General features: G+C 47.2%; 1 protein-coding gene across 1 annotated transcript in view; it reads left to right on the forward strand.

Moving 5' to 3' along the window:
• The window catches only part of LOC142251236 (short transient receptor potential channel 5-like), a 576,680-nt gene that overhangs the window by 479,257 nt on the left and 74,283 nt on the right, over positions 1–23,140 (forward strand). Inside the window, exon 7 of the mRNA XM_075323853.1 lies at positions 19,529–19,724. Within this exon, the coding sequence (XP_075179968.1) occupies positions 19,529–19,724 (196 nt within the window). The remainder of the gene's footprint in view (positions 1–19,528; positions 19,725–23,140) is intronic.

Consider the following 23,140-nt stretch of genomic DNA (forward strand, 5'->3'; position numbering starts at 1 on the left):
CCTGCCTATGATTGCCTTAAAGGGAACCTGTCACCAGAATTTTCGCTATTAGGCTATGTTCACACTAGAAAAATGATTTTTCTTAAGAAATTTCTTAAGAGTGAAGGATTAGTGCACCTGCGTTAAAAAACGCACCAGAAACGCACCTGCGTTTTTGCCACGTTTTCGGTGCGTATTTGGTGCGTTTTCGGTGCGTTTTTGGTGCGTTTTTGGTGCGTTTTTACCGCTGGTTGCTCCCTGCGTTATTGTGCCAATTATCTATGGCAAATAACGCAGTTAGCTGCAGAAAAGAAGTGACATGCTCATTCTTTTTCTTAAGAAAATCTACTGAAAGAATTTTCTTAAGAAAAAAACGCAGTGTGCGCACAGCTATTTTTTTTTGCCATAGGTTTTGCTGGGGAATGTCTGCAGAAAGGTTACAAGAATTTCTCAAGAAATTTCTGCAGCAAAAATGGACCAAAAACGCAGGTAAAAAACGCAGTGTGTGAACATAGCCTTAAACTAAAAGAATCCCCTTCTGCAGCTCCTGGGCTGCATTCTATAAAGGTTCATCTTGCTACTGGCCCCCTTTCAGGCCTAAATAACAACTTTATAAAATATTACCTTTTGCTATGGTAATGAGGTTTGCTGGCCACGGGGGCGGGCTGTATTTCGTCCGTTATCCCCCCTCCTGCTGCTGTTCGCCATCCCCCAGTGTTCATTTACATAGATGAGGCCGCCGCCCTCATGTTCCACAGTGCTCCTGAAGTCTCGCACATGCGCAGTGTCACTATCGCAGGACTGAGCACTGTTTTCAAATCACGAGCGCCGGTGATGTTATTGCGCAGGCGCGAAATTATGGGCGGCGCTGTGAATGTCATCCAAGTACCCGCCCATAATCGCGTGCCTGCGCTTTTACCTCTGCCTCTACCATTAAGCGCTTAAAGTGACAGTGCGATTTAAATGGCCACGGAGGGGATCGTGTCTTTCCCCATAGCCATTGGAGGCCCTGTGATGTAATTACAGGGAGACGATAGTTGCCATGATAGCTCAGGGTCATGTGATAACCCCTGCCACTACCATGGCGTATTACCCTTTAAATAAAAGAAAAAGTATACATATTTGGTATCTAAAAATTCGTACTAACGCGAGGCATCATACTGACATGTTAGTTTTACCATATAGTGAACATGGTGAATAAAATATCACCAAAACTATTGTGCAATTGCACTTTTTTTTGCAATTCCACCAGACTTAGAATTTTTTTTCCAGTTTTCCAGTACACTATATGGTAAAACTAATGGTTTCGCTCAAAAGTACAACTCATCCCCCAAAAAAAAGCCCTCATATGGCAAGATTGACAGAAAAATATAAAAAGTTACGGCTCTCGGAAGAAGGGGAACAAAATCAAAAACAGAAAATCGCCCGGGAGTGAAGGGGTTAAAGTTGTCACACTCAGGCAGCCAGACTACTCTATCCTAAGAGCGGGCAAGTGAGCACTACGAAATAGAAGTCATAGAATACATTTTAGGCATTGGTTATGTTGCAAAGCTTGATAAATCGCCAGAGATTGACTTTTTTGAAAGATACCTGTCATTGGTGTATGTGTGAGTTAATTCTGTGAGAGTGACACGCCCGCACCGCGCCTGTGGGCACTCATTACCGGGCCGCGATTCTGTTTCTTTTTGGGAGGATATCACGGCGTCAGGGCCCGGTTCCATGACCCCGGCGGTGTCGTTAATAAATGGAGATGATGATGGGGGAGTATTTACAGGGGAGATGTTTTGACACCACCTGTGGTATGCTGTAAGATAGGTGCCGCCAAAAAAAGAAGCAGCATGTCAATTCTTTCTGCGTTTTTTTCTGTGTTTCTATAATTCCCTGCAATGCTTTATCACTACAGTGGATTATATTGCAGCACTTTGCCTACAGCATGGTGGGTGAGGCTCTCCGTAGCTCAGTAACCCGGGGTCATCATGGTGACAACCCTGGATTACTATGGTAGTGATCTGACCCTGGTTCCTGAATGCTGCGATTGCATTGATTACAGCATTCATAGGGTTTAACTGCTGGGAGCGGCGCTAGCACTGCTCCAAGCAGAGAGAGCCGGGTCCCAGCTGTAACATCAGCTGGAGACTCGGCGGAGGTACAGCGCCTGAACCCTTGTAATTGCCATAACGAAAAAAAGCAGGACAAAATGCACGTGAAAAATATGCGCAAATGCAATAAAAATGCACTTTTTTCCTGCCAAAACATTGCTTTTTTACGTGCAGAAAAGAAGCAAATAAAAAAGCAACATGTGCACATAGCCTAAAGGACGTTAAAGAATAAAGGGAATGTGTATAGGTATAACCATAATGCATATCCCCATTATACTTAACAGTGGGTACAATAAATATTCAATATACCACAGAAGGGAGCAATAAAGAAATTAGAATTTCATTGCAAACCTGGTCCTAAATGAACATAATGTGATGATACTTTGCCTGAAAGTTACAATAAAACAATATTTTCGCATCATTCAATCAGCAGTGAAGGTCAATGTATTACATATTCCCTGCCTGCTATGGCTCCACCGTATATCTCACGTGTCTCATAACTGGGCAGCATCACCCCTGCAGACACTGCAGAAGGCAAGCAGTTTATCAAAGCTTTTATAGACAGCTGCTGATTTATGGCATCTAAACTGCTCATGGCCTCCTCATTTGTCTGACAAACTGCTACAATGTTAATAGAACTGACATCGCGGCCATTATCTATGGCTGCTGCATAGAATTTATTTTCAGATCTTCCGCAGGAAGTTATCTGTAATCATAAATTGTAATTATGTATTGAAACGGTAAAATAAAAAAACACCGGACACCTCCCGTCCCCCCTAACGTAACACATTGCCTATTCGCGAGACACACAAGGCCATGACGACTATTATGTCTAGAAATAAGCAAAATCATCTTGGAAACAAGTCAAGATGAATGTCCTATGTACAAATATAGATGTACAAATGCTAAACATATGGTTTGTGCGCTAATGATCATCATATAATGCCTAATCCGTTTGTGTAGATAGGCCGTCAGTTTACTTTTTCACTGTATTAGGGCACATTACAAAAATACCATAAATATCAATTTTCCTTTTCAGATCCCAGCTATTAAATGACTGCTGAATGGCTATTTACAAGCCTATTGGTAGTGTGGAGAGGGCTCAGGAGTAGAGAAGAGATGAGCGGACCTATGGAAGTTCGGTTCAGCAGGTCCAGCCGGACTTTAAAGAAAGTTGGTTTTGGGATCCGAAGTTGACCTGAACCCCAATGGAAGTCACTGATTGGGCAGGGCAGGTCTCCACCCACATGCAGCCAGATCACTTTCGGGGGATGGTTGGCGAGGTTTTTCCATTTTTTTTTGTGTTTGGAGCACACTACATCTGATCACGCTGTTATTACCCCCAGTGTGAGCCGTTCAAACACTGCAAGCAGCACTGGTTTGAGCACCGAACATACCCGAGCACAGCGACGCTTGCGTGAGTGGTTTGCAGCTGGGCAGCACCCAAATTCCAAACCCGAACTGTTTTTTTTTTGTAAAATTTGTTTTTGATACGAACACCGAACCTCGTGCACCAAACAAAAAAAAATTGGAAAAATCCCATCCTACTTTGGAAGTGCTCTGTTTATGGTGTCACCCTGAACAGTAGGAATGCTGTTATGCTGTGAATGCTGGAGCTCTGCCAATTAAAAATGTAGTATAGGTCTCCTGATATATCCATGTATCTTACCTTATATGCAGGGCATTATAGTAGCTTAGGTATCCATGGTTACGACCACAACTAACTCACTATACGAGTGGATGTAAACATGGATACCTAAGCTGCAATGCCCTGCACATGCGGTACGTGACATGGCTATATCAGAACAACTATATTACATTTCTAATTGGAGGCATTTGCTATTATTATTATTATTATTATTATTTTTATTATTACACCTACTACATATTGGGATAGGATCTTGGAGATGGGAATAACCTTTTAATTTTTCCATTTTCTCCATTGTCTGTGTTGGCATATATGGGACTGCATTCGTATGTCATCCGAATGCAGTCTGACGTTTCACATGCACCTTTAGACTTGTACGGGTGTGCACATCAGATATACAATACTAATCATAGCATGTAGCAAATTTTTTTTCACGCGCAATCGGCATGCGAAAAAAAAGCTCTGGTGGGCACTGCCCCATAGTATAACATTAGACGAGTTCTATCCAACATTCATAGGATATCACTCGTCCCTTGATATCATAGATTCTGGACTTCTGTAACATGTGTTAAATTTAGTTGAATTTAAGCTGGAGTCCAGCAGGGCTATTATTTGTACATTCCATTTATTTTCATGTACGAAGAAAGTCTGGGTGATTGCACCATTTTATTTTTTAATAATAACAGTACTATGAAAAATAAATAACAACATAAGCATCGCAGAATGTTTGACCAAAAAAATGCAAGATTAATTATATTTATTTTTGGTGCACAAATTATTATTTTTTTGTTCCCATCAATTTTGGTATATAACATGCTGTGGGGGATGCTCATATCCTCAGCACTAGTGCAGCGTTTTTACGCAATATTGTGCTTAAAAAACTGCAGTAAATTGTCCCTGAGTGTTTCTGATACTTTGACTTGCTGCTTCATTTATATAGTTCCTTTCACTTGAGAAATGATTGCTAAAATAAACAAGGCTTTTATGCTATGAATAGAAGAGGGGTTAAGCAGCGTTCTCTCCTCTTGAGCAGGCACAGGCAGGATGATGTTCTCTCCTTTAAATGGCTAAGGAATAACATGACGCAGGATGTCTCCACAGACCTTTGTCACTTTAGCTTGCAGTTTCCAAGGAGAAGACGTCCACGCTGACAAGTGAACTCCAAATCTGCACCATCACAAACTGTTCCTAACATTGTAAGCAGACGGCACAAAATATCAACCCATAGCTAGGCGGCTCTAAAATCTGCAAAAGGAAAATGGCAGGCCACTCACCCGTGACAAGTACGGGGCGGCTGAGCTTACACTTATACTATGATACTTGCTGCTCGGCGATACTAAGATTCTGCATTTACTATGTACTTATAATGAATATCAGGCTTAAAGGGAATCTGCCACCTGATTTGTCCCTTATAAGCTGCAGCTGTGACGCCCCTGACTATATCAGGGTGTCACAGGGGACTGCATCCTCTATTTCTATGATGCAGGACCTACCCCCCCCCCATGGTAACATGTTCCTGAAAACTGGTATTGTCGCGGGCGGAGGAGGGGACGCCGCGCTCTCCCTACTGCTCGGGTCCGGCTGCCGATGCTGCTGCGGCCTCTGCTGCTCGGTGGCTCGAGCGATGGGCCGGATCCCGGGGACTCGAGCGGCGCTCCTCGCCCGTGAGTGAAAGGGGATTGGGATTTGGGATAGTTTATTGTCCGTGACGCCACCCACGGTTGTGGTGATGGAGTGGACACCACCGCTGCTCTGTTTGGGGGAGCCCGGGAGTGATGGTACGGAGCAGCCAGTTGTTGTGTTGCCCCTCCGTGGGTAGGGGTCTTGGTGCTCCCGGGGCCCAGTGATGGGATTGGAATGGTGGACAGGCGGGGATGGGGCCTGTGGAGGTGCAGGGGCACAGGGGCAGCGCTGTGCCGCACGGCACGGAGGTACTCACTCAGCCAGTAAACACGACACAGTTTTCGGTAAACTGCCGTGGGCCCCACCAATCAGTGGCCTGCTCTGGGTCAGCCTGTGTGGGGGACGGGCCCAGCTGGAGTCCCTCCGTGTCGGCTACAACCGGCACCTTCAGCAATGAGGGACCCCGCTGTGACATGGCCTGCTCTGCCTCCTGGCAGCTACATCCCCGACGTGCCTCAGCCGAGGCCCGGTGCCTGGGAGCGGTCAACGTGACTTGCGGTGTTGGCGTTTGATCGAGGATTGCCTCCGCTGCAGCCGGGCGGACTGCCGGGCCCGTCATCATCTCCGTCGCAGCTGGGATGGAAGCCGGGACGGGTGCCAGGGTGGTGGTAAAGGTAAGGCCCGGGGGCCGCAGGTCTGGGCCCTCTCCCACAGATGCTGCGGGCTCCGCTACCGGTGGCAGGGGTAACGGGTCGGTCGGGGCGTTGGCTGCAGGCATGGGCAGTGAGGGAGGTAGCGTGGTGGACGGCAGCAGGCCGGGCCCCTCAGCCGTATCGACCGATCCCTCGGGGACATAGGGGCGTGGGTCGCTTACCCGCTCCTCTGAGACCACCTCCACTTCGGATGCCCAAACGGTGGCGGCCAGGCCCTTCATCTCCGACGTCCACTTCGCCAGCATAAAGTGGACTTGGGCCTGGAGCTTCTGGCACATCTTGCTTCTGGATCCAGGAACGTGTTTCAGCAGAGTCCTGGCGTCCCTGCACGCTACAGCGCTAGTTACATGCGGCTGCGACCACCGCTCCTCCAGCGGCTCCGTCGGGCGCAGACATCTTGTTTCCGTCCCCCTTAGCTTCTTTCCGGCCCCTCCTCTATTGGGGCGGGGTTTTGGCCTTCACGCCTCTGCTACTCAAGAAGACGCTCGAGCGGGAACTTTTCGCGCCAAAGATGGCGACTTCTGAAATTTTTCAGCCGGATACCTCCGGCGGTCACAAGGCGCACCTCTACCCAACGGCAGAGTGGTAAGATCCTGTTCGTGATGCCAGGTTGTCGCGGGCGGAGGAGGGGACGCCGCGCTCTCCCTACTGCTCGGGTCCAGCTGCCGCTGCTGCTGCGGCCTCTGCTGCTCGGTGGCTCGAGCGATGGGCCGGATCCCGGGGACTCGAGCAGCGCTCCTCGCCCGTGAGTGAAAGGGGATTGGGATTTGGGATAGTTTATTGTCCGTGACGCCATCCACGGTTGTGGTGATGGAGTGGACACCACCGCTGCTCTGTTTGGGGGAGCCCGGGAGTGATGGTACGGAGCAGCCAGTTGTTGATTTGCCCCTCCGTGGGTAGGGGTCTTGGAGATGCAGGGGTGCAGGGGCGTGAGTACGGAGGTACTCACTCAGCCAGTAAACACGACACAGTTCTCGGTAAACAAACGGCTGGTTGGACGGGTCCCTCGGACGGTTCACGGTGCTGATGTTCCCTGCAGTTAGCGGTGACGGTCTCTTCCCTGCACCTATGAAAGTCTCTTTGGTAGCGATGGGTTCCCACCGGTTACCCACTCCTCGGCTTCAAGCTGGGCCGAAGGAGCTCTACTCTTGCCCGCAGGTGCTGGCCCTGGGAAACTGGTACCTTGGCGGTGGCGGTGTCTCCCCTTATCGGTCGGACTGTTGCCTTCAATCGGGACTTGGTTGTTAGGAGACAGACGTCCCCTTCACTGACGGATTTGGCAAATTATGGCGACTCCTAGCCTTGCCGGGATCCGAAAGGCCCCTGCCCTGGTGCTGACTGTTCTTCGTATACTGCTCCGGTACCCGCGGGTCACCACCCGTCCGCGGTCCTTCCAGCAACCTCCAAGCAGTCCCCCTGCAGACTATCACCGCCGTCTGCTGACCTTGCTGTCACAGTCCGGGGCACACACCCGGACCAACTTCAGGCTTTACTACTCTCACTTTTCTGTCACTTCAGCTTTTCTCCTTAGCTCCACTACTACTTCACTTCCTTCTACTTTCACTTCCTTTCGCTATCTGCCTGGTTCTTCCCGCCTCCAGGGCTGTGAACTCCTCGATGGGCGGAGCCAACCGCCTGGCCCACCCCCTGGTGTGGACATCAGCCCCTGGAGGAAGGCAACAAGGATTTTGGGTTAGCTAGGTGTACCTGCAGGGAATATGGGGTGCGTGTGGTGTTGTGACCTGTGACCCCTGGCTTGCCCAGGGCGTCACAGTATCACTTCCATCAGCACCACAAATCCCAACCACACCTTACATCATGACCTGTCAGGCACAACAGTGGGTTGGTCTAGCTGGAAAAGGGCCACCCACCTAGGGATCAGCCAGACTGGTGGGAGGGAAGGAAGTCAGTTTCAGTTTGAGTTTGGAGTTGGAGTTGAGAAGTAGCCCTCAATGAGTGAGGAGCTGGGAGTTGTAGCTCCCAGGAGTGACCTAGGTTGGGTCGCAGACAGTGGTCTGGGACCAGAGGAGTCGGAGACCCAGTCGCTGGGTATTGAAAAGGGGTGCCCTGGCTTAGTTTTGGAGAACAGTCGGCACCAGAAAGTCCAATAACCAGACCAGTACCGAGCACGGCGGGGTACAGGACCCTAGATCAGGGAAAAGCTTCAAGCGCCTTGCTAATTAACCTGTGGAGGATAGTCTTTTTATGAACTTCCCCAAGAGCTCAGAGATCGAAGGCATCAGCACAACGAGGGGGATAGGGTTTTCCAGCTTATGCAACCCACTGAGATCCCAAGTGCCAGCCATCGAGAGCATAGCTCCCCTACACATAGGGAGCGGGACCCTGATAGCTTCAGGCCCAAAGGTCACAAGAACAACTAAAATTGTGAACGGAGGAGAGCTCCGGACAATTAAAGTGATACCGATGGGAGCGGACACCCGGACGTGCTCCCGAAAGTGGCAGTGGTACCCAGATACTTTGGTTTACTACAGTGTGTGAGTCTGCTTCATTAGCTGCATCTAACATCACAACAACCTGAGTGAGTACACTGCCCCTCTCCCTGCATCCTGCCTGACCAGCAAGCCTGCACAGCACCATCCACCAACTCTGCAGAGTTCCGGGGCCTCCCTACCTGCGGAGGGAACTGTCACCTAGCTGCCACCACGTCATCTGCCCCGGTACTCCCCTCGGCAGCGGTAGTACTCCCTTTTTACCACAAACCGCAGGTGGCGTCACAAACTATTCCCCTGTAAATAGCCCCTTTTTATTTTGAGTGACCACTGAGCCTCGGGTCCGGGGACCCTGGAGCTACAGCATTCCTGGATTCGAGCAGCTCGTCTGCTTAGCGGCGGTACATAGCCACCACCAGTGAGCCCTTATATACAGTATTCTGTATATAAGAACCCAGGCCGCTCTGTATAACAGAAAAAAAAAACAGCTTTTATTATACTCACCTGCAGGGCAGGGTGGTCCCATCCGATGAGTGTTGCTGGTCTCGGTCCGGCACCTCCTATCTTCATTCCATTGCCGTCCCCTTTCCCATCTCCATGTGGATGACATGTCCTACGTCATCCACATAGAGGCTTCCATTGCGCTCCTGCACACTCGCACTTTGCTTTTTCAGCCCTTTTTTCAAGGGCAGAGCAAAGTACTGTAACACGCAGGTGAAACGAAAGGTCAAAGACCACCAGCGCATGCACACTAAAGTACTTTGATCTGCTCTCAGCAGGAAAGAGTAAAGCGTGCGTGTGCAGGAGCGCAATGGAGGTCTCTGTGTCGATGGCATAGGATGCATCATCCACATGAAGCAGGTAAGAAGGATGACGAATGCAAGAAGAGAGGAGGCGTCGGACCTTGTTTGTCCCACAAGTGAGTATAATAAAAACTGTTTTTCTCGCTATATAGAGGGGTCTGGGCACTTACAGTATATAAAGTATTCTAGAATGCTGTATATAAGCGCTCACTGGTGGTGGCCGCAGCTTATAGGGGACAAATCTGGTGACAGGTTCCTTTTAACCCTTTCACGACCTTGGATGTATATATATATACGTCCTAGGTAACATCCTCCCCCTAACTGCGGGCTCCAGCGTGAGCCCACGGTGATCCCCGTACATGTCTGCTGATCAGATAAGCAGACATGTGCTGCTAACAGGCGCTAGTGGAACAGAGACTAGTATTAGTAAAATAAATAAAAAATGTAAAAAAAAAAGTTTTTAAAAATATGAAAAGCAAAAAAAACAACTAAGGCCCTGTGCGCACGCTGCAGATTTACCACAGATTTTGCCACGGATTTGCTGCAAAAAATGTGTCTAACATTGCTGCAGTCATTCCCCAGCAAATCCTATGGGTTTTAAAAAATGCTGTATGCACACTGTTTTTTTTTATACCCGTGGATTTACCCGCGGATTTTCTGCTGCGGAATTAATGTGCATGTCACTTCTTTTCCGCAGGTACCTGCGTTTTTTGCCATAGATAATGGTAAAAATCCGCAGGGACCAACCTGCGGAAAATCCGCTGTAAATCCACGGCAAACTGCGGCCCGGAAGCAGCAGCAGCGGGGAGTCGGCAGGGACGGAGACCAAAGATCAGCACCAGGGACAGCAACGCCAGGGACAGGCGAGCAGAAAGTTCCCGTTCTCCTTGTGTTATCACGAATAACACACGGAGAACACATGTGTGCCATAAAGACGGCACGGGGGGCAATGCGCACCTTTGACATGTCCGTGAAAAAGGTGCGTGATTTTCACGGACGTGTCAAAGAGGCCTAAGGGTGTGTCTGCTGACAAACTTACTGATTGTTTCCAATAGCGCAGATTACCGAAAGTGCTTATTCCTTGGATAAATATAGGGTAAATGTAGTAAGAATGAGATAACGATTACCAATTAAGCAAAAACCTTTCTTTTATTCAATTTTATTTCATTCAACATTAATAAAATATTTTGCTTGTTTTTTACTGTATTTATCATATATTTACTTTTATAGTCTCTTGAAAAAGTATTCACATCCTTTAAACATTTGCACATTTTTCATGTTACACTCTCAAGCTTAACTTTCAGGACAATGCTTCTTTTGTTTTGATGTTTTTGTATTTTCCTCCCCTTCTTCCCAGAACCATAACTTTTTTATTTTTTTTTACAAAAAAAGAGAGAGTTGCACTCTAAACTGCTAAAGCATAAAAACCATGAATGTAAGAATATAGATATGCATTACTGCTGAAGGAAATCTATGAAAAATGGGATATTTAGCCTACAAAAATTGCCATTTTTATATCTGCCCAGTAGCCACATCATGGCATATCTCGTATATTGGGAACCTACACTGAACTGAAGCCTCTCTCTGGGTTTAAAAACCTCTTGTGAATGGGCGAGTAGGAACCTGCTATAGAGAATAAAATCACCTCTGAATAGTGGGGGAGGGGGGCATGATCAGAAGGCATCACCCTTGTGATGTGGCTACTGGGCAGATATTAAAATGGCCATTTTTGTACGCTAAAAATCTCAATTGTTTTCTTAGATTTCCTTTAGCAGTAATGTATGTTTATATTCTTATATTCATGGTTTGCATGCTTTAGTATTTCAGAGTGCAACTATCTCTTTTTTTGTCATTTTATGTCATGTTCAGTTATGCCTCTGCTTACATATCAGTTTTGAGAGTGCCGTCAGTCTTTTGTCTAGATCAGTGAGGATCGTGCACCCCTCCCCCACTAGCCACAGGTGATTTTCTTCTCTATAGCAGGTTCCTCCTTGCCCATACACAGGAGGTTTTTAAACCCAGAGAGAGGCTTCAGTTCAGTAGGTACCCAGTATATGAGATTATAACCTGCAATTGTCTGATCACTTATGCTATACACAGAAATGCCACAGCATTGCTGTATGTAGCAGAAATCACAGTCTCCTTTAAAGACCAGCCACGGCAGGTTTCAAAGGAGCACAGCTATGACAAACATTGAGGTCTTCAGCAGACACCGTGGTGTCATAGGAACTCATTGGCAACCCACAATCGCATACAGATGCGTAAAATAGCGCACCCCTATGCCAGCGCTTGTTAAATCCCTCTGTCAGAGCTTGACAGCAGGATTTAACAGGTTAACAATCATGGGCAGATCGCCAATCCATCCACGATTCATATCTGCAGGTCCTGGCTGTAACACAACCCCATAATAACCCCATGAATCCTCTCCATACACCCACTTCTGACATGCGCCATAAATATGAAGGGGTTAAATATATCTAATTGTGATTTTATGTAATTTACCTATACTAAGTAACAAGTATTTGTGAAGTGTAAAGAAAATTACTACAAGGTTTTCTAAATATTTAATTTTAATAGTATGATACCTATAAATAAAATCGTATAATTGTAGTACCACCTTTTGCTTGAATTACTGCTGCAACTCTTTTGGGGATGTCTCTATCAGCTTTGCCCATCTAGAGGCTGAGATTTTTGCCCATTCTTTGCAAACTAGTTCTAGCTCAGTGAGATTGGATGGAGGCGTCTGTGAACATCAATTTTCAAGTCTTGCCACAGATCATCAGTGGTATTTAGATCTGGGTTGTGACTGGGCCATTCACACACATGAAAATGCTTTGATCTAAAGCCCCCAATATGTTTAGGGTCATTGACCTGATGGAAGGTGAACCTTCGCCCCAGGATCAAGTCTTTTACACACTCTTAGGGGCACTTTGCACACTACGACATCACAGATGCGATGTAGGTGGGGTCAAATCGAAAGTGACGCACTTCCGGCGTCGCTCTCGACATCGTAGTGTGTAAAGCATTTTTGATACGATTAACGAGCACTAAAGCGTCGTAATCGTATCATCGGTGTAGCCTCGGTTATTTCCATGAATTGGGAAAGACCGATGTTACGATGTTGTTCCTCATTCCTGCAGCAGCATACATCGTTGTGTGTGAAGCCGCAGGAGCGAGGAACATCTCCAACCTGCGTCCCAGCCGGCTATGATGGGCGGGATGTTTACGTCCCGCTCAATTCCGCCCCTCCGCTTCTATTGGCCGCCTTCCGTGTGACGTCGCTATGACGCCGCACGACCTGCCCCCTTAGGAAGGAGGCGGTTCGCCGGCCAGAGCGACGTCGCAGGGCAGAAGAGTGCATGTGAAGCTGGCGTAGCGATAATGTTCGCTACGGCAACTATCACCATGATATCGCAGCTGCGACGGGGGCGGGGACTATCGCGCTCGGCATCGCAGCATCGGCTTGCGATGTTTTAGCGTGCAAAGTGCCCCTAACAGGTTTCCTCTGGGATTGATCTATATTTAGCTCAATCCATCTTTCTATTAACTCTCATCATCTTCCCTGTCCCTGCTGAAGAAAAGTCTCCCCACAGCATGATGCTGCCACCACCATGTTTGACAGTGTAAATGGTGTTTTAAGGGTGATCTGCAGTGTTAGTTTTCCACCACACATAGCACTTTGCATTTAGTCCAAAACGTTTTAGCTTGGTCTCATCTGACCCAAGCACCTTCTTCCACATTCTCTCTGTTTCCCCTACATGGCTTTTTCCAAACTGCAAACAGGATTTCTTATGGCTTGGCTTTCAATAATGGCTTTCTTCTTCCACTCTTACATAAAGGCCAAATTTGTGGAGATTTGTATATATGGAAATTTATTAAGATTACATATTGATTGAAAATTAAACATCCCTGGCTAAGTGCTTAGTTAATGAAGTAGTTGGACGTTTCTAGATGTAGATCTAGATACTGATGTATTTATTTTTATGATTTTTAAATATTTCAGTTGAAAAAAGTATATACTATATATGTTTTCCTTACAGGAAACCTATCACCTTGAACACATAGAAGCCATGGCCAAGTACTACATGTTAGCTCCTTTTGAAGAGAACAGGAGCTGAGCTGCAGTACCGCAGCAGCCACTACACAAAGTAGGGAGCGACGATGCTCCAGTTCATACACTGTTTACATCACGCCACTGGCAGAGGTGATAATGGCTGATAAGTGAGGGTACTCGATTCAGATTATCTCTCATACTGATAGGTTATCAATATGAAAATTGTGGACAATCCCTTCAAGGGTAACTGAAGAACATCTAAAGCGGGCTTTACACACTATGATATCGTTAATGAATTATCGTTGGGGTCACGTTGTTTGTGACGCACATCCGGCGTCATTAACAATATCGCAGTGTGTGACACTTATGTGCGACCTAAAATGATCGCAAAAGTGGCAAAAATTGTTTGCCGCGGAGAGGTCGTCCTAAAACAAAAATTGTTTTCTTCTAATTAGCGATGTTGTATCTCGTTCCTGCGGCAGCACACATCGCTATGTGTGACACCGCAGGAGCGAGGAACATCTCCTTACCTGCCTCCACCGGCTATGCGGAAGGAAGGAGGTAGGCGGGATGTTTACGTCCCGCTCATCTCCGCCCCTCCGCTTTTATTGGACGGCTGCCGTGTGACGTCGCTGTGACGCCACACGACCCGCCCCCTTAGAAAGGAGGCGGATCGCCGGCCAGAGCGACGTCGCAGGACAGGTAAGTCCGTGTGACGGGAGTAAGCAAGGTTGTGCGCGACGGGCAGCAATTTGCCCGTGTCGCACAACCGACGGGGGCAGGTACGATCGCTTGCAATCTCGCTAGCGAGATCGCAGCGTGTAAAGCCCGCTTTACTATCATTACATTTAGCAATGTGTGATTGTGATGGACAAGAGCTGAGAAGTAGATAAACTTGTACCAAATCAGAGCCATGTTCTGTAAACCCAATGTGCGGGGTTCAGCGCATCTGACTAAAACAAAACTGATTTAACTCCCTCAAAACAAACAAATATCTTGAAAATTGTGAAGAATTGAAGCAGAATATCTTTAGAAAGTTGGTACAGCTTTTAAATAGCAATAAAGCTTCATTTTAATATGAAAATCAGAAAACCTAATTTACGGCGTTTTTGTTTTTGCTCTGTTACTATTTCCTCCCAATAACCACAATTTTTTATGGACGAGTTGTAGTTTTGAATACACTAGCATGATACATTCCATTGTAAGATATAAAGTACTGAAAAATGGGGAAAAAAATCCAAGGGCGGTGAAATTGCAAAAAAACCACCAAAAATACGTTTACCTTTAGCTTTTTGGGTTCTATTTTTATTCCGTTCATCGTGCGGTAAAAATGACCTGCCAACATGTTTCTCCAAGTCAGTATGACTAAAGGGTGCTTTACACGCTGTGACATCGCTAGCGATAGCACCCGCCCCGTCGTTTGTGCGACATTTGCTGATCGCTGCCGTAACGAACATTACTGCTATGGCAGCGTCACATGCACATACCTTCTCAGCAACATAGCTGTGACCACCGAACAATCCCTCCTTCAAGGGGGAGGTGCGTTCGGCGTCATAGCGTTGTCACTAAGCGGCCGCCCAATAGCAGAGGAGGGGCGGAGATGAGCGTCCGGAACATGCCGCCCACCTCTTTCCTTCCTCATTACTGGTGGACGCAGGTAAGGAGATGCTCGTCGTTCCTGCAGCGTCACACATAGCGATGCGTGAACAACGAACAACCAGCGGCATGCACCACCAACGATATCTGGAAAAGGAGCAACATGTCAACGATCAACGATTTTTGATGTTTTTGTGATTGTTGATCGTAGCTCCTTGGTGTCACACGCTACGATGTCGCTAACGGCACCGGATGTGCGTCACTAAAGATGTGACCCCGACGATATATCGTTAGCGATGTTGCAGCGTATAAAGCACCCTTAAGATTTGTCTATCTTTTGCTATTTTAGAAGTGAAAATAAATTCTAAAATTTATAAAGAAAACAAAAATTGATTGTGTCACTATTTTCTGAGATCTTTTTTATTTTTCTATCCATGGAGCTGGGTGTAGTCTTGTGTTTAGCACAATGAGCTGACGTTTTTAATTATACCATTTTGGAGTACATATGATTCTTGGATCACTTTTAATTGTAGTATTTGAAGGTTGTGTGGCATCCAAAAAGTAGCAGTTCTGGTGTCTCAGCGTTTAATGTGCCATTTCAATAATTTTATACTTTGATAGATTGGACTTTTTTGACAAAAAGCTCCAAAATTAGCTTATTTTTTATTTTTAATGTGGGGAAAAAAGAGGAATTCAAATTGTTATATTTATTTTGTTAATGTTTTTAATATTTTCTTTACTTTTTTAGTACTCTAATAGGAATTGATTACCATATGTAATTGTTCAATTGCTTATACCATATATTACAATACCAATGTTTTGCGGTACATACAGAAATCGCAGTTCTCCTATGAAGCTCAGTTTTTGGCTAAACTTCACAGGAGGACCAAGATAACAGTTACAGGAGTTTTTATCAGCTCCCAGTTGTCAATTATTTCCTTGCAAATAGCGTCACTCAGGGCCTATGTTAGTGAACCCACTGGGCCACAGCACACAGAAAACCCAGAGGGGCTTGACTGCAAACCCACACCTGTTTTTTACCAGAGCTTCTTATGGTGAGGGTGTTACGCTGCAGGTGTGAGATACCGAGTGCTGCGACGGCTGGCCCCAGGGGTACGGAAGCGATAGTCTCTGGAAATAGGTAAAAGTAGGTTTCGAGGTTGCGTCTGGGATGGATGGATGGATGCGGCAACAGCAGCTGGTGTGGATACTTCACAGTAGCGGGTATTGTGGTTAGCACCGAGGTGGCGGCATGTAGCAGCAGCAGCAGGTTAGAGATATCAGCAGCAGTATTCTGAAACATAAGCATATGTCATCAGTGGAATTAGCATAATGTAATAGCAGCAGCACAGTGCTAGGCGATCTGAGAACTAGCAATGTATTAGACTCATTGCCCAAGCACCTCCCATAGGGCAGAGGTGCCTTAAGTACCTGCAGCCTTTCAGATGACCTGAGAGGTACATTTGGGTTAAGGGTAAGCTGGCCCGTTAAGAAAGGGGGTGTGGTGGTACGCGATCCCCTAGAGCATAAGTAGGAAGTCTGCCATGAGAATGCAGTCTACGGGAGACAGCAGCATGGGACGGGAATGGAGCAGCCACCACAAAAGGGACAGATGGGTGTGCCAGCTGACGTCCCCGCCGGGGGAGAGGGGCAGGACAGCGCAGGGACACCATTGTGGGCATTACAGCCTGTAGGCGCTTCAGCACATTCATGACATAGTTTAAATGCTGCTGACAGTGATTAACAGTGGCATTAAAATGGTTAACTTATTACAAAAAGACAAATCTCATGGAATCATTAATATTGACCCCTATGCCTACTAATTCCATACTGGGCAGGGTTTAAGCAATGTACTATAAACCCAGGCCAGGCGAGCTAGAGATAATCTGGTAATTGGCAAAGCTACTCCAACCCTGGATATTATACAGTAGTTTGTTTTCAACCAGTAAAAGAAAAACGCACTTTAGACAAGCTAGAAGTTGTCAGAACGACATGTTGTACCTGTTAGAACTTGCAGTTTATATTAGGCTTATGAGTGTTCCTACACTTTTGACCCTCCTTCTTTACTTAGAACCACATTATCATTAATTTGTACTCCTCTCTCCATCAGGATTTTAAGTAATTTATCTTAGCAAACAAGTTTAGCATCATTTTGTTCAAATAGAATTCATGTTATTATAATGGGATTAAAGGAACTCTGTCACCAGGTTTGTACTCTCCTATCTGAGAGCTGCATAATATATGGGCAGAGACCACACTTCCTAGACTGCTTGCTGCAATTTTGATAAAATCACTGTTTTATCTCCTGCAGATCTAAAGCTGGGTTTACACACTGCAACATCTCAAACGACATCACTGTAACGTCACCGGTTTTGTGACGCAATAGCGATGTTGTTTGCGATGTTGCAGTGTGTGAAACCTATCAGCGACCCGGCCCCTGCTGTGAAGTTGTAATCGTTACAAATCGTTCAGGACCATTCCTAGGTCCTTTGTTTCCCGCTGTGCAGCATGAAGTTTCAGTGTGTGAAGACTTTGCAGCGACTTTGTTAGCAACTTCCCTTTCAAAAGGCTGCTTATCAACGTCCCCAACAACCAGCTAGGTCGCTCTGCAGGTCCGGATCGCTGTTGCGTTGTTGGCCAGGTTTGCCTGTTTGAACGCTCACCAGAGACTTAGCAGAGACTTAGGGAGGTCGCTATAGCGATGTCCTTTGCGATGTTGCAGTGTGTAAACCCAGCTTTACAGTTCTCTGAATAATGAGCTCTGAATAATCCACCACTGATTGTCAGCTTTCTGTATACACTGTGTATAGGCGAAAGCTGCCAATCAGTGGTGGTGGGGCGGGGTTATACAGAGCTGATGAATATGGAGGACTACATGGAAGCAGGTTACTAATCTTCTACTGTTAAAGGGAACCTGTCAGCAGAAATTTCGCCCAAAAGCTAAAAGATTCCCCCTCTGCAGCTCCTGGGCTGCATTCTAGAAAGGTCCCTGTTATTATTGTGCCCCATGTGAGACCAAAATAAAGAGTTTATAAAGTGGTACCTTTTTGTATTCAGATAGTGTAAATGTGACACGGGGGCGGGCTCTCTGCCGTCCGTTATTCTGCCTCCTGGTCCTGTATGCCGCCCCCATCGCTCCTTTCCATAGCTGATGCACCGCCCACTGCTCCAGCCATCCCCGCGCATGCCCAGTGCCAGTCTCACGGGACTGAGCAGTGTGACCGCTGGTGACGTGTGCGCAGGCAAGTGATTATGGGCGGGGCTGTGATTATTATCAGCAAGTACCCGCCCATAATCTCGTGCGCGCCCAAACCTCTTCAGCGGTCACACTGTGCTCAGGGTAGTGCTAGACTGTATGGGCTGCTTCCAGGGATGACGTCCCTTTGTCACGTGATAGGGGCGTGTTCAAAATACTATCACATGACAAAAGGGACGTCATCCCTGGAAGCAGCCCATACAGTCTAGCACTACCCTGAGCACAGTGTGACTGCTGGAGAGGTTTGCGCGCTCACAAGATTATGGGCGGGTACTTGCTGATAACAATCACAGCCCCGCCCATAATCACTTGCCTGCGCACACGTCACCAGCGGTCACACTCCTCAGTCCCGTGAGACTGGCACTGGGCATGCGCGGGGATGGCTGGAGCAGTGGGCGGTGCATCAGCTATGGAAAGGAGCGATGGGGGGGGGCGGCATACAGGACCAGGAGGCAGAATAACGGACGGCAGAGAGCCCGCCCCTGTGTCACATTTACAGTATCTGAATACAAAAAGGTACCACTTTATAAACTCTTTATTTTGGTCTCACATGGGGCATAATAATAACAGGGACCTTTCTAGAATGCAGCCCAGGAGCTGCAGAGGGGGAATCTTTTAGCTTTTGACCGAAATTTCTGCTGACAGGTTCCCTTTAAGTTCCTATTATCAAAATCACAGCAAGTATAGCAGTAAGTGATAGTGTTTGAACCAGGGTCTCTGTCTCTGTATTATTCTGCTCTCCAATTAGGTGCCAAAAACGGATTCCCTTTAAGAAGAACTTTACCAATAAGAACATAGAAGGCACAACCACAGTACAGAATGTATAATTAATAGGGATGATCGAATACTTCAATTATTCGGCTTCGCGAATATTTTCCGAATACCTCGCCACTATTCGCGAATATTCGATGTACAATGTAAGTCTATGGGAAACCCAAATAACAACTATCCGGAACTATTCGGGCTTCCCATAGACTTACATTGTGCATCAAATATTTGAATAGCGGCGAGGTATTCGGAAAATATTCGCGAAGCCGAATAATCAAAGTATTCGATCATCCCTAATAATTAACCATTGGCAACCACAGAAAGAATTTAATGTGGCAAGAAAAGACATAACATAGCCATGTTAGGAGGTCAATTATGTACTAAAAGAACAATGAATATTGATCTGCGTGTGTACACGAGCATAATACAGTTTATATTATTTTCACATTATTTTGCCTTCCGATTTGTTTCAATAAGAGATATTCCTCACAAACACCTTACAATACTCATGAAAAACATCTTCTTTTCCTCTATTGCAGCCTTTTTGAGACCCTGCAATCCTTGTTCTGGTCAGTGTTTGGTCTTCTGAACTTGTATGTCACCAATGTGAAAGCACGTCATGAGTTCACAGAGTTTGTTGGTGCCACGATGTTTGGAACGTACAACGTGATATCCTTGGTTGTGTTACTCAATATGTTGATAGCCATGATGAATAACTCCTACCAGCTGATTGCCGTGAGTACCATATTCTTTTCCTTGGGTTTATGTGAATAATTTGGGGGTTGGATTTTCCTGAACCTTCTATCTTTCCCTCCATCCAATGTCCCTAATATTTCAAAGTTATGTCTGTCATATTCAGTACAAATCTAATCTTAAACACATAGCTAGCATTGTGTCTACATAATATGTCCAGCGGAGTCCTACATATATCAGTACATCCCTGCTTCATGGGACCAGGTGCGCTGCCGTACAGCATCCTCTACATGAGGCCTAAATATAATTTACAAGTTTTTGTCTTGGCTCTAAGGGGTACTTTACACGTTGCGACATCGCTACTGAAATATCGTCGGGGTCACGGTTGTTGTGACGCACATCCGGCGCCGGTAGCGACATTGCAATGTGTAAATCCTAGGAGCGATGATGAACGAGCGCAAAACAGTCAAAAATCGCTGATCTGTGTCACGTCGTTCATTTTCATAATGTCGCTCCAGCTGCAGGTACGATGTTGTTTGTCACTCCAGCGGCGTCACACATCGCTGTGTGTGAAGCCGCTGGAACGACAAACATCTCCTTACCTGCGTCCACCATCAATGCGGAAGGAAGGAGGTGGGCGGGATGTTACGTCCCGCTCATCTCCGCCCCTCCGCTTCTATTGGCCAGCCACTTAGTGACGTTGCGGTGACGCCGAACGCACCTCCCCCTTGAAGGAGGCATTGTTCGGCGGTCACTGCGACATCGCCGACCAGGTATGTGCGTGTGACGCTGCCGTAGCGATAGTGTTCGCTACGGCAGCAATCACAAGATATCGCATGTGCGACGGGGGCGGTTGCTATCGTGCTGGACATCGCTAGCCGATGCTAGCGATGTTGCAACGTGTAAAGTACCCCTTACTGTTTCAGCTTACGACTTTCATTTAATCTACCAATGGTCATTTATTATATAATTTAGCATATTATAGCTTTGAATCCTTTATATTACATTCTCTATTTCCCTTCCTCTAGTGATGGCTGCAGGCTGCCACAATTATATCTTTCAGTCCAAGCAGACGTATGCAAATTGTCACTTCAGGGAGGAAGTAGACAAACTCTACTGCCACTGTACCGCCCCGTGCTCGGCAGCCGAGCCGCTCAGATCCGGACCTTCAGTGGGTGGCTCGAGGGTCTCCGGACCCGGGGGTCCTGCGGTCACGTCAATCAAAAAGGGGTTTCCGGTTTGGGGACGTATGTGTACTGCCGGAGCCGTGTTTAAGTTCGTGATGCCACCCACGGGATGTGGTGAAGATGGACACGCCCGCTGCAGTTACGGGGCACCCGGGGGAGATGTTGCGCAGCAAGTTGTTAACCCCTCCGTGGGCAGGGATGGTGGGCCTGGGACCTGTTGGGGGTATTTGGCGGTGCAGGGAGATGGGCGGCCGGAGGGCACTGATCTACTCACGATTAGTAAACACACGAGTCTCTGGTAAACCAAGGTGATGGTGGTCGGTGCCCGCAGCCGGCTGCAGTCTGGTCCCCCACCCGGTTGGTGGTCTCTGTCTTTCTCCTGCACCTGTTTGTGATGGTGGACTACCTGCGCTTGCAACTTCAGGAGTCCGCTCCCGGCTTTTGGTTGCCTGAGGAGCCCTTTGCTCGCAGACGCTGGCCCGTGGGATCTCTGTGCCGTGGCGGGGGCATTCTATCCCCCTCGTTGGGCTGTTGCCTTCAGTTGGGACTTTAAGTGGGACAGGACCTCTAGTCCTGGCCACAATCAGCTAATTAGCTAGCCCCCAGTAGCTTCTGGACCTAGCTTCAGGGTCTGAGTACCCCCCCCTTTGTGCGCCGGTTTCCGAGTCGGTTCCCCAGGTCGGTACCGGCGGGCCACTACCCTGTCCCGGTCCACCACGGTTCCACCGAGTCGTCTTCCCGGCTCCTGCAGACGGAGACTGCCGTCTGCCTCCTAGCCAACAGTACCAAGGCTCCTACCCTGTTCAGTTTGGGTCTTTCCTTTGCTGGAGCTGTACTCAGCTCCAGCTCACACACCTCTCCTCTTAACCTCTAGACTTGAACTTCTCGACTAGACTAAAGTTTCCCACCCCAGGCTGTCTGAGACTCCTTGGTGGGCGTCTTCCAACCGCATGGTTCCGCCCCCTGGTGTGTCCATCAAGCACTGAGGGGGGTGACTAGGGTTTTTTATGTTTGGCTGCTATCACCTTGTTAGGAAACTGTGTAATGCAGGGCCCTATCTGTGACTACCTGGCTTGCCAGGGCGTCACACCACCTATTGTTGGTACCTATCCTAAAAGTCAAAAGTGACCCTTTAACGAACCTTTCCCTATGGCTTTTGATTTATGCCAGATCAGAACCTCAATTTTCAGACAGTTTCGGGATGGTTGTCCCTCGTCAGTGCAAAGTATGAGATCTGATTTGGCTCTATGAGAGGCTAAGATGGTTTCTAAAAGGAAAGCTATTCTCCTTGTATTTCCCAGAGGAGCACTGCGGCTTAAAGTCTCCTCACCACTGGCATGCTGGAATGGTATTTTCAAGGAGTTTCTGCAAAGAGAATAGCTTCCCCTTTAGACCCAGTCTAAACAGACAAAATAAAAGCCCAAGTTCATCAAGACTGACTTTGTTCACGACAGTCTTGGTGCCTCATTCATTATCCATCATTCGGCAAAACTATTGTGAAGATGCCAAATGTTACAAACGTTTTGCACAACCATACAATGAAAATTTTGTAAAGGCCGCTTTACATGCTGCGATATCGTTACCGATATCGCTTGCGTGCGTACCCGCCCCCATTGGTTGTGCGACATGGGCAAATCGCTGCCCGTGGTGCACAACATCGCCCAGACCCGTCACACTACTTACCTGCCTAGCGACGTCGCTGTGACCAGCGAACCGCCTCCTTTCTAAGGGGGCGGTTCGTTCAGCGTCACAGCGACATCACTAAGCGGGCGCCCAATAGAAGCGGAGGGGCGGAGATGAGCGGGACGTAACATCCTGCCCACCTCCTTCCTTTTGCATTGCCGGTGGAGGCAGGTAAGGTGAGGTTCCTCGTTCCTGCGGTGTTACACATAGCGATGTGTGCTGCCGCAAGAATGACGAACTACATCGTACATGCAGCAGCAACGATAATTGGGAATAGGGAGGCATGTCACCGATTAGTGATTTTGCACGTTTTTGCGACGATGCAAAATCGCTCATAGGTGTCACACGCAATGACATCGCTAAAGCGGCCGGATGTGCGTCACAAATTCCGTGACCCCAACGAGATTGCTTGAGCGATGTCGTAGCGTGTAAAGCGGCCTTAACAGATTTCTAGAGTAAACACTTTCGTGAATCAGGGCCATTAGCTTTTACTTAAAGTACCATTAAAGTACCATTTAGTTAGAATGTTGTATGAGGAATTAGAAATGTTAGCAAGTTGCAGATAACTGTTCAAGAAACGTTTTTATA

This window comes from Anomaloglossus baeobatrachus, chromosome 9 (genome assembly GCF_048569485.1).
Source record: "Anomaloglossus baeobatrachus isolate aAnoBae1 chromosome 9, aAnoBae1.hap1, whole genome shotgun sequence".
Classification (NCBI taxonomy): Eukaryota; Metazoa; Chordata; class Amphibia; order Anura; family Aromobatidae; genus Anomaloglossus; species Anomaloglossus baeobatrachus.